The following is an 11,182-nucleotide window of genomic DNA, read 5'->3' as shown; positions in this document are numbered from 1 at the left end:
GGGAGGAAGCATTTAGGAACCAGAGGAAAGTTGTATTTTTCATCATTGTTACATCGACAAGCCAGTCAGGGTGTGATGTAGCAACGATGAAAAATACACATGTTAATTATATGAAGAGTTAATATTGATAAAGTAACACTTTCCCCAGATGGTACTATATATAGGCCAATCCTAGTCAAAATTCTAACAAGCTACTATATAGAAATTTTCTATTCAATTTTAATACTTACATGGAAATACAAATAACTTAGAATAACCAAAACAACTTTTTGAAAGTTGGAAGACTTCAAGGCTTATGAGAAAGCTGTCATTAAAACAGCGTATTCACGTAAGGCTAGACATACAAATCAAAAAGAACAGAAAGAAACTTTCACCAATGCACTTAATTAACTGTTGGCCATGGTAAATCAGTGGGCAAAGGATAGATACTTCATCAAGTGATTCTAGAAGTTCAGGAATACAGTGTCAGGTAGGGGGCAGGGTGGAAATGGACCTAGTCCAGCTATTTGAAAGAATAGCATCTGGGATTTTAAAAGCTTGTTTTCAAACAAGCACCAATCTAAATGGAACTTCAACTAAATCCACATGGAATAAGCACACCAGCCTGTATGATCCAAGGTTTGTAAATAACATAATCCAAATCTAAAGGAAGGAATGGTATCAGAGCTTAAATTGTGAACACCTAATTTGCAGAAGGCTATGGGTGACAGTGGAGGCCCAAAATCCATTTGCAGGATGTAGCCTCTGGTGAGTCCTCTGCATATCTGAGAGAAGTAAATAGCCCTGTTATCAAACAGAGAACATTGTAAAGTTGATTATGGCAGATGTAGTAAGGTTAAAATGTATGTATCTTATCATTTGATCTCCCTTTAGACCAGCAGTTCTCAACCCGGGGATTGTGACCACTTTAGGGGGTCAAACTACCCTTTCACAGGGGTTGCCCGATTTGTAGCAGTAGCAAAATTACAGTTATGAAGTAGCAACAAAAATAATTGTGTGGTTGGGGGTCACGACAACATAAGGAACTGTATTAAAGGGTCGCGCACTTTAAATTTTTCAAAAAAAGTTTAATAAAAAGTGCCAGGGAAATACACATGTGTTCATCTATGAAGCCCCTGTGAATCCCCTCTGACCAAAGACCAGGGATGCGAATAGTCTTGCTAACATGCAGAACGCACTGGAAAATGGATTGTTGCAGTTGCCGTTAGGTTAAAATTTAGCACCCTATTATTTAATCTCCTGCATGATCCATTTAAATTTGTTCTTCTTTTTAATATTTTCTGCTTTCCAATGGAGGTTTTTGTCTGTTTTTCTTGGTTATTCTTTTTAGTTAGTTTTTTTTAATGTTTTCCTGTAAATGAAATGTAACATAGGTAAATCTATAGAGACTAACTGGATTCCTTGGAGGTGTCATGGAGGCGGTAAGGGGAATTAATAATGATTAGTACAAGACCGAGGATAATATTCTAAAACTGATTATGGTAATGATTGTACAACTGTTCTTGTTTTGATTCAACTATTCGATTATATGATATGTGAATCATATGCCAATAAAATTGTTGGGGGGAAATATATCTAAACCCTTACCTCTCACCAAAGATAAAATTTAGTTCCAAGTTACATAGTTACACATAAACCCAAATTATAAAACTTTCAGGAGAAAAAAATAAGAGCTATGTCCTAGATGGAACAACAACAAACCAAATTCACATTATAAAGGACTTAGTAAGAAATAAAACTAATGCTCTTTAAAAGACAGAATTAGGATTGTAAAGACAAGCTGGGAACTGGAAGAATGTGCTTGAAAGACAAAAATCTGATGAAGGACTCATTTCATAATATAGTAGGAACTCTAATAACTGAACAGTGAAAATATCCTAATTAAAAATGGACAAAAATTTTGAAAGGGTATTTCATGGAATAGTATCACTGAATATCCATTAAGTACCCCCAAAATATAATTTAAATGATTACATTTATCAATGAAATATAAAATAAAACTGCACAGAGATGCCACTACATAGTCACTGCAATGGTTAAGGTAAAAAGATTGATTATATCAAAGTCTTGTTAGAATATGGAACAATTAGAATTCTCACAAATAGCTTGTGGGAGTGTAAAATGGTTCATCCACTTTGGAAAAGTTTTGCATTTTGTTACAAAATTAAATAAACAGCAATTCCATTCCTATGTATTTATCCAAGAAAGAGTATGAAATATTCACACTAAACTGTGTTTGCTAATGTTCTTAGCAGCGTATTCATAATGACCCTAAATTGGAAACAACTCAAAAAGCTATCAAATAATTGCTACATATTCATGCTATGGAATGCAAAATAAATGCCCCAGGGTTCTGTTCATCTGGATTCTGGAGCTGGCAAAACTAATCTTCAGTGACAGAAAACAGTCCCTTGATTACAAAGGAGCACGAGGGAACTTTTTGGAATAGTGGGATGGTTCTGTCTGTTGATTAGGGGATGTTTATACAGGTGTGCACATTTATTAAAACTCATCAAAGTATACAGCTTAAGTGGATGCATTCTATTTATACTTCAATAAAGATGATTATTTTAATGTTCTTTTAAAAATTAGTGCAAGATCCTAAGTAAACCTATGTAAGTTTATATATTAATGAAAAATAAAAACAGCCAAACAAAAACTTTTATAGCTGTCTACCATTCTTAGAATAAAATCCAAATATTTTACAGCAGCTGGTCTCTGATTGTGAGGTATTTTCAAGTTGATTTCAGCTCCTAACAAGCTCACGTGACACGGTAGTACTGCCTCAGAAGGATCCCCAGCCTCCTAGGGTTGTCTAGGTGGCAATCACCAAGTCTTTCTCTCACAAGCCATTCCAAACCAAACGCACTTTCATTGAATGGATTCCAAATCACAGCGAGTCTATAAAACAGGTTAGCAGTGTCCTAGTAGATTTCTGGAAAACCTCTTCTTTCTCCTAAAGATCAACTAGTGGTTTCAAACTGCTGACTTAGTAGTTACTAGCCCAATGTGCCGCCAGGACTCCACGGAGCCCCTCACTGCCATCCTGCCGATTCTGACTCATGGTAATTCCATAGGACAGAGTAGAACTGCCCCTGTGAGTTGACGGGAATAGAAAGCCTCCTCTTTTTCCTGCACAGAGCCGCTAGGTACATTCAAATCGCCAACCTTGCAGCTACCACCTGAGTTAACCATTCTACCGCCATTCCGCTTTTTCCTTTCACCATGGTTTGAGTTACCCTTTTCCTCATTCCCTGGGCTCCAGCCACATGTCCTCCTTTTTCTTTCAATTCTTCAAGCTCCATCATTTGCCAGAGCCATCCCTTTCCCTAGAAGAGCTTTTCCTGGTCTTCCAGTGAATGGTTTTGTGTCGCCCGTCAGATCTCAGCTTAAGGAGAACCTTTCTCCGAGAGGCGTTTTTCCTGGCTGAATGAATTTCTTCCTGATAGAATTTTTTGTTTGTTAGAGTCCCCACGCAAATCCGTGTCCACTCAGAGCCTCAGGAATGTGCCCTTCTTTGAAAACAGGGTCTTTGTAGGTGTAATTAGTTAAAATAGCATGGTGCTGGATTAGGATGGGCTCTAACTTTGATGACTAGTGTCCATGTTAAGGATTGAGGGGACACTCAGGAAAGAAGACTGGATGACCAAAGCAGTTGTTTGCAGTGTCACAGCTAAGAGCTGAGGAATACCAAGGCTTCCTTCCTCAGAGTCACCAGAACCTGTGACGGATCAAAGAAGGATATGTCCCCAAAAGCCTTCAGAGGTGCCATGGCCCTCCTGAAACCTTGAGTTCAGAATCCTAGCTTCCAGAAATGTGAGAGAATAAATTTCCGTTGTTTCAAGGCACTATGTTAGTCTAGATGGACTAGAGAAGCAAATTAATAGATGCTCATATATGTCTAAGAAAGAGATTTATATAAAAGAGCAACTGAATATTGAGAAAACATTCTAGCCCAATCCAGATCAAGTCCATACATCCAATATTAACCCATATGTCTGATACCAATCCATAAATTTCTCTTCAGACTCACACAACACATGCAATGATGCTGAATGCAGGAAGATCACAGTCCAGTGGGTGGGAAGTCTTGTGGATCCAGTGGCAGTAGAAGCATCTCAGAGCTGGCAGGGGTTTCCACATGGCTCCTTCAGCTCAGGGCACTAGTGTAACTCCATGTGTCTTGTCAGCTGCAATGTCTCCCAGGGAGTGAGCCCTGTCAGTAGAGTCTCCAAGGGAGTGAGCGTATGTCCTGCCTCCAGCGAGCTATTTATCTCCTTAGAGCCTCCAAATGAGGTCATCAAGCTGCGACCTGATTAACAAACTGAACTTCACCCCTTCACTCATAAGTCTCAAATTGACAACAGATTATGTAACAACCACAGGCACCAAGGTTTTTAAAATTATTATTTAAGTTATTATAGCAGCTCTTATACATTTCACTATACCATGTTTATTAGTCTTAGAATATTATTCCTTGTATTCTTTTGCTTTTCTAAACCAATTTTTCTGGAAAATATAAGTTAAGCTTATTTCATTTTACTATTCAATTAGTCAACACTTAATTGGACATCACCCCACAGAAAGGTTACAAGGAAGGGATGATTTAACCAGGGTGCAGTAGCACCAGTGAAACACATTATTCCTCTAGTTCTTGAATGCTTCCTTACCCCCATTACTATGATCCAGTTCTACCTTACAAATCCGGCTAGACCTGAGTATATACATTGGTACAGATATGAGCTTCTGACACATGGAATTCAGGACAGATAAAACCCTCAGGCACAGCAGTGGGAGCAGTGTTATTTATGAGGGTAGGAGGATGGTGGAGGTGGGTGTGGGGGGGAGGGGGAGAAAGGGGAACCCATCACAAGTTTGGATATATAACTCACCCCCACCCCCAGGGCACAAATAACAGAAAGGTGGGTGAAGGGAGACAACGGACAATGTAAGACACTAAATAACAATAGTAATATATAATTGATCAAGGATTCATGAGGGTGGAGGAGGGAGGGGGGAATAAAGAGGAGCTGATACCAAGGGCTTAAGTTGAAAGAAAATGTTTTGGAAATGTTGATGGCAACATATGTACAAGTGTGCTTAATACAATTGAATGATGGATTATTATAAGATTTGTAAGAGGCCCCCAATAAAATAATTAAAAAACAATTAGTCAATACTCAGCAGGGTACCATGTCCAAAACTTTTCTGCTCCACTTGATTTGTTTATTTCTCTAATAACAAGTACTTCCCAAAAATTCTCTGGGAAGTTAGATGATTTCTTTTTGCCTGTCTTCTTTCTAGGTATGCTGCTACAATGTCTCGGCTTATAAGAGAAAATAAAAGCTCAATCACAAGAATGACCAACCATCCAACTCCAGGTAACTAGAGTTCAGTCTGCCAGCTTTGTTTAATTTGTAGATCTAAAATATAGGCCCATAATAAAAATTTAGACGTTTATTTTTTTAAGTTCAAATATGTGAAGGTTCTTATGCCTACTGTAAGGTTGCTCAACTATGTGGCTAACGAAATTGATTTAGGAACTTACATACATAAGAACTGAAGCTTTGAAAATGTTTAATAATTACTTATACGTATACTCAAGTGTATTACAATTTAATAGCTTAATATACAATTTGAAAATTTGAAGTTTCAAGATATATAAAAGTACTGCCCACGCCCCAAACAAAATAAATACTAATCAACTATCCTAAAATTCATTGTCCACCACTTACTTGTCTGTCAGTTTGTCATATTGGGATGACTTGGGTATTACTGTGATGCAGGAAGTTATGGCACCAGTATTTCAAATACCAGCAGGGTCACTCCAGGTGAGCAGATTTCAGCATAAGACTAAGAAGAGACTGTGAAGAAGCAAGACTGTCCACTTCTGAGAGAGTAGACTATTGCAGACATAGTTCCAGAAGGTGAGCCCCTCAGCTTGGAAGGTACTCAAAATATGACTGAGAAAGAGCTGCCTCCTCAAAGTAAAGTTGGCCTTAATGGGATGGATGGAGGAAAGCTTTTGGAGCCTCCATTTACTGATGGACCGTGACTCAAAATGAGAAGAAATAGCTGTGAGCATCCATTCATAACAGATGTGGGGAATGTATGGAACATGAATCTAGGAAATTTGGAAATCATCAAAAATGGGATGGAATGCATACAGGCTGATAGTCCAGGCATTAGAGAGCTTGAATGGAAGAGCACTATCCACTTTGACAATCAATTACATGGTTTGCTGTGCTGGGATTGACATACTCAAGAGGAATGGCATCTCATTTATCTTCAAAAAGAATATTCTAATACCAAATAAGTAAATAAGAAAAAAAATTTTTAATGAAAGGAACATTCCAATATGTATCGTGAAGTACAATACTGTCTGTGATTGGATAGCTATGTGCTGATAAGGATTTCCCATTAACACACTCTTATTCAAATTTATACACCAACCACTAAAGCTAATGATGAAGAAATTAAAGAATTCTACCAACGTCTTCAACCTGAATTCATCATGCATTGATAATTATTAGTTATTATATTGCAAAATTTAGAAACAAAAAGAAGGGACTGTAGTTTGGAAATTAGGGTTTTAGTGATAAAATTGAAGCTGGAAATCACATGATAGAATTTGTAAGACCGACAACTTCGTCAATGCAAATACCTTTTTCCACAACACAAATCGTGACTTAATGTGTTAGTCTGGGTATTTTAGAGAAACAAATCCACAGAAACAAATATGTATAAGAGTTTTATATAAAGGGTAAATACATATCAAGAAAACATCCCAACCCAGTGCTGTCCAAGCCCACTAGTCCAACATTAGCCCATATGTCTGACACCAATCCACTAAATCCTCCTCCATCTCACAAAACACACACAGTGATGCCAACTGCAGGAGGACAGCTGAGTCAGTGAATATGTAAGCATCCAGCACTGGCCGGGGTCTCCACACGGTGCTCCAGCACCCAGGGCTGCATTGGGGTAGGTCTATGCGGCTTCTCCTTGGGGATGTTTTGTGGGAAGTGAGCCTTGCAAGCTGAAGCAGGGAACTGCTAAGGCAGCTGCACCCTGGTCTGACCATCACAAAGCAAAAAACCTGAGAACTCGAAAGGAGAGGCTCCCTGAGTCATTTATCTCTCTGCCCTTCAATTAACCCCACATGTGTTTATCAGCCAGGTTGGCACAATAAACTTTAACTATCTCACCTAACAGCAGCAGCAAAACTAATTGTAGATTCAGACATGGTTAGGGGGGAAAAGGAATAAAGTTATTGTTTGTGTGTGCTCTTTTAGAATTGTGTTTTTTCAAAGAAGCAGAGTGGTTGTTGCTAGGTTCTGTCAAGTCGATTCTGACCCATAGCAGCCCTCTGAACAGCAGAGTGAAATGATCCCTGGTTCCGTTCTCCACCACCCTCACCATCGTCACTCTGATGGTGGCTCCTGTCCCACACACTGTCAACACCTCTCATTGAGGGGCTTTCTCTTTTTACTAGACCAAGTAAAGTGGCTTTCTTTAGGGACTGGTCTCTTCTGATAATGTGTCCAAAGTACATGAGATGAAATCTCACCATCCTCACTTCCAAGGTACACTCTTAGCATTCTTCTGATAAGACGTGTATGTTTTGTTTTTCCGGACAGTCCACAGTAGTTTCAGTATTCGTTGCCAACAGCATAATTAAAATACATCCATTCTTCTGTCTTCCTTATTCATTGTCCACCTCTCACATGCATATGAGGTGATTGAAAAATGGCTTGGGTCAGGGGACATTAGTCATCAGCATGATATCCTTGCTCTTCAACACTTTAACAAGATCTTGTGCACAGATTTACCAAATGTAGCATATTGTTTAATTTCTTGACTGCTGCTCCCATAAGAACTAGTTGTGGATCCAAGGAAGATGAAACCATTGGCTACTTCAATCTTTTTTGTTTAGCATGGTGTTCCCTATTGGTCCACCTGTGAGGATTTTGGTTTTCTTTACATTAAATTACAATCCATTCTGAAGGCCGCAGTCCTTGGTCTTCATCAGCAAGTGCTTCAAATCCTCCTTGCTTTCAGCAAGCCAAGCTGTAGCATCTGCATACCACAGGTTTCTAGCAAGCCTTCTGTCTTCCTGACATCACATCCTCCTCCAGGTAGTCCACCTTCTTGCATTCCCTGGTCAGCAAACCGATTGAATAAGGGTGATGAAAAAGTACAGCCCTGACAACACACCTTTCCTGATGTTAAACCATTCATCATCCCCTTGTTCTTGTTCCCTCTCGATGTACAGGTTCCACTTGAGGATGATAAAGCGTTCTGGGATTTCCATGTTTCTCAATGTTGCCCATAGTTTCTTATGATCCACACAATGGAATGCCTTTGTATAGTCAGTAAAACAAAAAGGCAAGCATGTTTCTGGACTGCCAGAAGAACAAACAAACCTGTCTTGGAAAAATGGCAGCCAGAATGCTTCCTCAGAAATGTGCCTGGTGAAACTTCATCCCACGTACTTTGGACGTGTTGTCAGAAAAGACTTCCCTGGAAGTTGGTCATGCTTGATGAAACAGAAGGAATTAAAAAATGGGGATTACCCTTAATGAGAAGAATTGACAATGGCTGCAACAATGGACTCACATATAACAGTGGTTGTGAGGATGGCCCAGCACGGGGCGGTCTCTTGCTCTGCTGTACATGGGGTTGCTGATGTGGAAGCACCTGTACAGCACCTAACGAGAACAACAAGCATCCTTCTGGTATGCTTTGCTTCCAGCCATGGTCCATCTGATATCAGCAGTGACATCCCTGGAGTCATGTCCTCTTTGGACCCCAGCTTGAATTCTTGGCAGCACCCTGCTGCAACTATTGTTGAATTATTTCAGCAAACATTTACTTGCATGAGATATTGATGATATTGTCCAACAATGCCCACCCTCTGTTGGTCACTTTTCTTTGGAAGAGTCACATACATGGATTTCTTCCCGTTGGTTGTTGACGTAGCTGTCTTTCAAATTTTTTGGCATATGTGAGTACTTCTAGTGCTTCGTTGGTTTGTTGAAACATTTCACGTGGTATTGCATCAGTTGCTGGAGCGAACCTTGTTTTATGCTAATGCTTTCAGCACAGCTTGAATTTCTTCATTCAGTACCATTAGTTCTTGATCATATGCTCCCTCCTAATGTGGTTGAATGTTGATCAGTTTTTATTGACACAGTGACTCTGTGTATTCCTTCCATCTTGGATGCTTTCTGCATTGTTCAATACTTTTCTCATATAACACCAGTATTTCATCTCAAGGCTTGAATTTTTCTTCAGTTCTTTCAGTTTGGAGTATACTGAACATATTCTTCCTTTCTGGCTTTGTAATTCCCAGTCTTTGCTCATTTCGCTACAATACTTTGTCTTCTTAGGCTGTCCTTTTAAAATTTCCTGTTTAGGTCTTTTACTAATTTCATTAGTTTGCTTTACCTACTTTACCTACATTCCTCTGCCAGTCCATGGTACTTTCATGAATCTTCAGCATCACTATAATTCAAATAACTACATCTGTATTCTGCAGTCTTCCTTCTTTACTGTCCAACTTTTCCATGCATAGGAGGTGACTGGAAATGCCATGGCTTAAGTCAGGTCTACTTTCACCCTCAAGGTGAGCAATCCCTATTCTTCAAATACTTTACCGAGGTGCTGCAATGCATCACATGATTGCTTGACTGCTGCTTCTGTGAGCATTGATTGAGGATCCAAGCAGAAGGAAATCCTTGACAACTCTAATCTTTGCTCCATTTATCATGATGTCTCGTGGTCTCTTTGTGGGGATTTTTTGTTTTCTTTACATTGAATTGCAACCCATACTGAAAGGTGTTGTGCTTCAAGTCCTCCTTGCTTTCAACAGGAAAGGTTATGCATGCTATCTGCGTATTGTGAGTTCTGAATAACTCTTCCTCCAATGCTAATTGGTAGAGTGTAGTGCCCTCGTATGGCAGTAGCCCCGTTCACCAAATGCCCCAGACCTCACTGCCTGAGCATCCAAGAACCTGGCAAGGTGGGCTTGTGTGTAAATCACCATCTCAAAGACTTACCCAATTGAACCAGCAAGTATTTACTCTTGTCTTATTTCCTTCTATAAGTTTATAAAAGGTTAAATGAATATAGAAGCATTTATCTGGGGAGGGGGAAGAAGCAGAAATATGAGTGCTAAAAATGGTAGAATTGGCAGACCCTCATATTCCCCTGAAGAAACTCATAGGACACAGTAAAGGTTTAGAAAACCATGATTTTAGAATAAAAAAGAAGCCATTTGTGACCTTGGCTGAAAGCAGAGGATACCAGAAAGATATTTGTTTACTTGCGTTTCATTAACTATACAGACAAAATAGGTGCCATCATGATAAACAAAAAAAGATTGAAGTAGTCTGTGATTTCATCTTCCTTGGATCCACAACCAGTTCTCATGGGAGCAGCAGTCCAGAAATTAAACACTATGTTGCATTTAGTGAAGCTGTGCACAAGATCGCTTTGAAGAGTTGAAGAACAGGGATGTCACACTGAAGGCTAATGGCCCCTGAACCAAAGCACTTTTCAATCACCTCATATGCATGTGAAAGGTGAACAATGAATAAGAAAGGCAGTAGAAGAATGGATGTATTTGAATTATAGGGTTGGCAAAGAATATTGAAAGTACCATGAATTTCCAGAAGAATAACAACAAAAATCTGCCTGGTATGAAATACAACCCGAATGCTCCTTTGAAGTAAGTATGGTGAAACTTCATCTCATGTACTTTGAACATGTTATCAGGAGAGACCCGTGCCTGGAGAAGGCGATCATACTTGGTAAAGTGAAGGGGCAGCAAAACAGAAGACCCCTGGCAAAATGGATTGGCACGGAGCTTACCACAGTGGGTTCAAACATAACAGCAGTTGGTGCAGGATTTCTTTCTGTTTTGCATAGGGCTGCTATGGTTCAGAACCAACTTTAAGGCACTTAGCAACAACAAAAATGGCAACACCTCTGCATTCGAGATCAAGCTTCAGAATCGCTTCCTAATATCCGCACTGGTCTTTTCTTTCTTTCTTTCTTTCTTTTTTTTAAAATCAATTTGTTGGGGCTCATACAATTCATCACAATACATAGATCAATTGTGTAAAGCACATCTATACATTTGTTGCCCTCATTATTCCCAAAATTCGCTTGCCTCTTG

At 39.3% G+C, this 11,182-nt stretch overlaps 1 protein-coding gene across 1 annotated transcript in view; it reads left to right on the top strand.

Annotated features, from left to right (window-relative positions):
* The window catches only part of LOC101649458 (inactive tyrosine-protein kinase transmembrane receptor ROR1), a 343,582-nt gene that overhangs the window by 299,968 nt on the left and 32,432 nt on the right, over positions 1-11,182 (top strand). The window contains exon 15 of the mRNA XM_045292145.1: positions 5,305-5,381. Coding sequence (XP_045148080.1) covers positions 5,305-5,381 — 77 coding nt within the window. The remainder of the gene's footprint in view (positions 1-5,304; positions 5,382-11,182) is intronic.

The sequence above is a fragment of the Echinops telfairi genome, unplaced genomic scaffold (assembly GCF_000313985.2).
Source record: "Echinops telfairi isolate 266 unplaced genomic scaffold, ASM31398v2 ScPeMD7_443;HRSCAF=831, whole genome shotgun sequence".
Lineage (NCBI taxonomy): Eukaryota > Metazoa > Chordata > Mammalia > Afrosoricida > Tenrecidae > Echinops > Echinops telfairi.
This window is presented reverse-complemented; position numbering and strand designations above follow the sequence as displayed.